The sequence below is a fragment of the Zingiber officinale genome, chromosome 6A, assembly GCF_018446385.1.
Source record: "Zingiber officinale cultivar Zhangliang chromosome 6A, Zo_v1.1, whole genome shotgun sequence".
Classification (NCBI taxonomy): Eukaryota; Viridiplantae; Streptophyta; class Magnoliopsida; order Zingiberales; family Zingiberaceae; genus Zingiber; species Zingiber officinale.
The window spans coordinates 102,818,614-102,820,274 of NC_055997.1; the positions used below are offsets into that span (position 1 = coordinate 102,818,614).

A 1,661-nucleotide genomic window follows, 5' to 3' on the forward strand; every position below is an offset into this window, starting at 1 on the left:
CTGTGGATTGATCCGGAGTGTGATATCAGCGGTAAATACCTCCCCTAGCAGGTGTACAACTCCTAGTTAGCAAAAATTTAAATTAGCACAGCTTTCCGCACAGTATAGCACAGCAAAACCGTAGCGATTCGACCTTACAGCCTAGTAGTAGAAGGCGGGTCGTTACAGATCCGATCCTTGGAGGTGATATTCCGATACATGGATATGGCTGACAAAGACATAGTCCGATGTGCTATATATTTGTTGAAGGATGATGCTTCTCTATAATGGGAGGCAGCTGGAAAGGGGGTTAATCAAGATACCCTGACTTGGGAGGAGTTTAAAAGGATCTTCTACAAAATGTACTTCACTACTAACGTGAGATCGAGGTTGAAGAGGGAGTTTATGAGTCTCTGGCAAGGAGACCTACCTGTTGCTGAGTTTGTCAAGAAGTTCGATAGAGAATGTCATTTTGTGCCCTTCATCGCAAATGATACTATTGAAAAATTGAGGTACTTTTTGGATGGTCTCAGGCCTACCATCCGTCGGGAAGTTCTGCTGGCCGATATAACTGAATATAATGATGTTGTCACAAGAGCTTATCGAGCAGAGCAATCTCTGAAAGATATTGAATGGGAGGTGCAGGGGAAGAGACCCCCTCCACAACAACAACAACAACAACAATAGAATAAGAAGTCATATACCGAACCTTAAAAAGGATAGGGACGACTGAAGCCTCAAGGGAACACGAAGCAACAACCACAGGGAGCAGCTACGTCAAAGACAGAGGAAAAACCATTGTGCAAGGAGTGCAATCGCCAACACTACGGACAGTGTCTATGGGGTGCCTACAAGTGCTTCAAATGCGGAGGGGATGGGCACAAAGCTAAGGAATGTCCAAAACTGCAAGAACTTGTGAATGGACGGGCCTTTGTGATGCATGCCAAGGAAGCAGAGTCAGACACTACGCTTGTCACAGGTAACCCGACTAATTTCACGTACTTAATGCCTAGTGTGTAAATGTTAAGCATGAGTGATTAGAATTGCATGTCTCGATTTTCTGTTATGGGACCTTGAATAATAGGATTAGAGACAAGAGATATAGAGTACCAAACATAAATGGAAGTATTCAAAATTTTAAAGGGGCTTAATGGGTTTTCGAGAACTGTAAGCTTAAATGGATATAATGGTATGGTTGTCACAGGTAGGATATCTATCGCGGGTGTAACTACCTACGCCTTGCTAGATTCGGGAGCTATACACTCATTTATATCGGAGGCCTTCGTAAAGTGACTAGGGATCTTACCGGAGGACATGGGGAGTGGACTTAGAGTCATCGGACCTTCTAGCGAGCAGATGTTATCTACCAGGATGGCAAAGGACACGGAGCTTAGACTACAGGAGCATATGGTTCAGGCGGACCTCATAGTGTTGCCAATGCCTGAGTTCGACATTATTCTGGGAATGGATTGGTTATCGCGGAATGGAGCTTCGATCGACTTCCGATAAATGTCGGTATCCGTTCGGCCACCCTGCGGTGAGTCGTTCATTTTTGAGGCAGCCAGGATCAGACAGAGGTCGCACCTTATTTCTTGCATCAGTACGAGGAAGCTTATGGGGAGGGGCTGCCAAGGATTTCTAGCCAATGTTGTTTCGATACCAGATGCAGTCAACCAGAAGGT

The 1,661-nt window shown here is 45.2% G+C and overlaps 1 protein-coding gene across 1 annotated transcript; it reads left to right on the plus strand.

Moving 5' to 3' along the window:
* The first annotated feature begins 339 nt into the window (after positions 1 to 339).
* On the plus strand, positions 340 to 1,272 carry LOC121995105. The gene is made up of 3 exons (XM_042548933.1): positions 340 to 618; positions 703 to 958; positions 1,184 to 1,272. The coding sequence occupies exons 1-3, from the start codon at positions 340 to 342 to the stop codon at positions 1,270 to 1,272; spliced, it is 624 nt and encodes a 207-aa protein (XP_042404867.1).
* Positions 1,273 to 1,661: the final 389 nt, after the last annotated feature.

Excerpts from the sequence above, each read along its gene's own strand:
- LOC121995105 (XM_042548933.1), top strand. The coding sequence starts at position 340 with ATGTACTTCACTACTAACGTGAGATCGAGGTTGAAGAGGGAGTTTATG. Across the intron at positions 619-702 it reads TGAAAGATATTGAATGGGAG|GGACGACTGAAGCCTCAAGG; the intron begins GTGCAGGGGAAG and ends TAAAAAGGATAG. Across the intron at positions 959-1,183 it reads AGACACTACGCTTGTCACAG|GTAGGATATCTATCGCGGGT; the intron begins GTAACCCGACTA and ends TGGTTGTCACAG.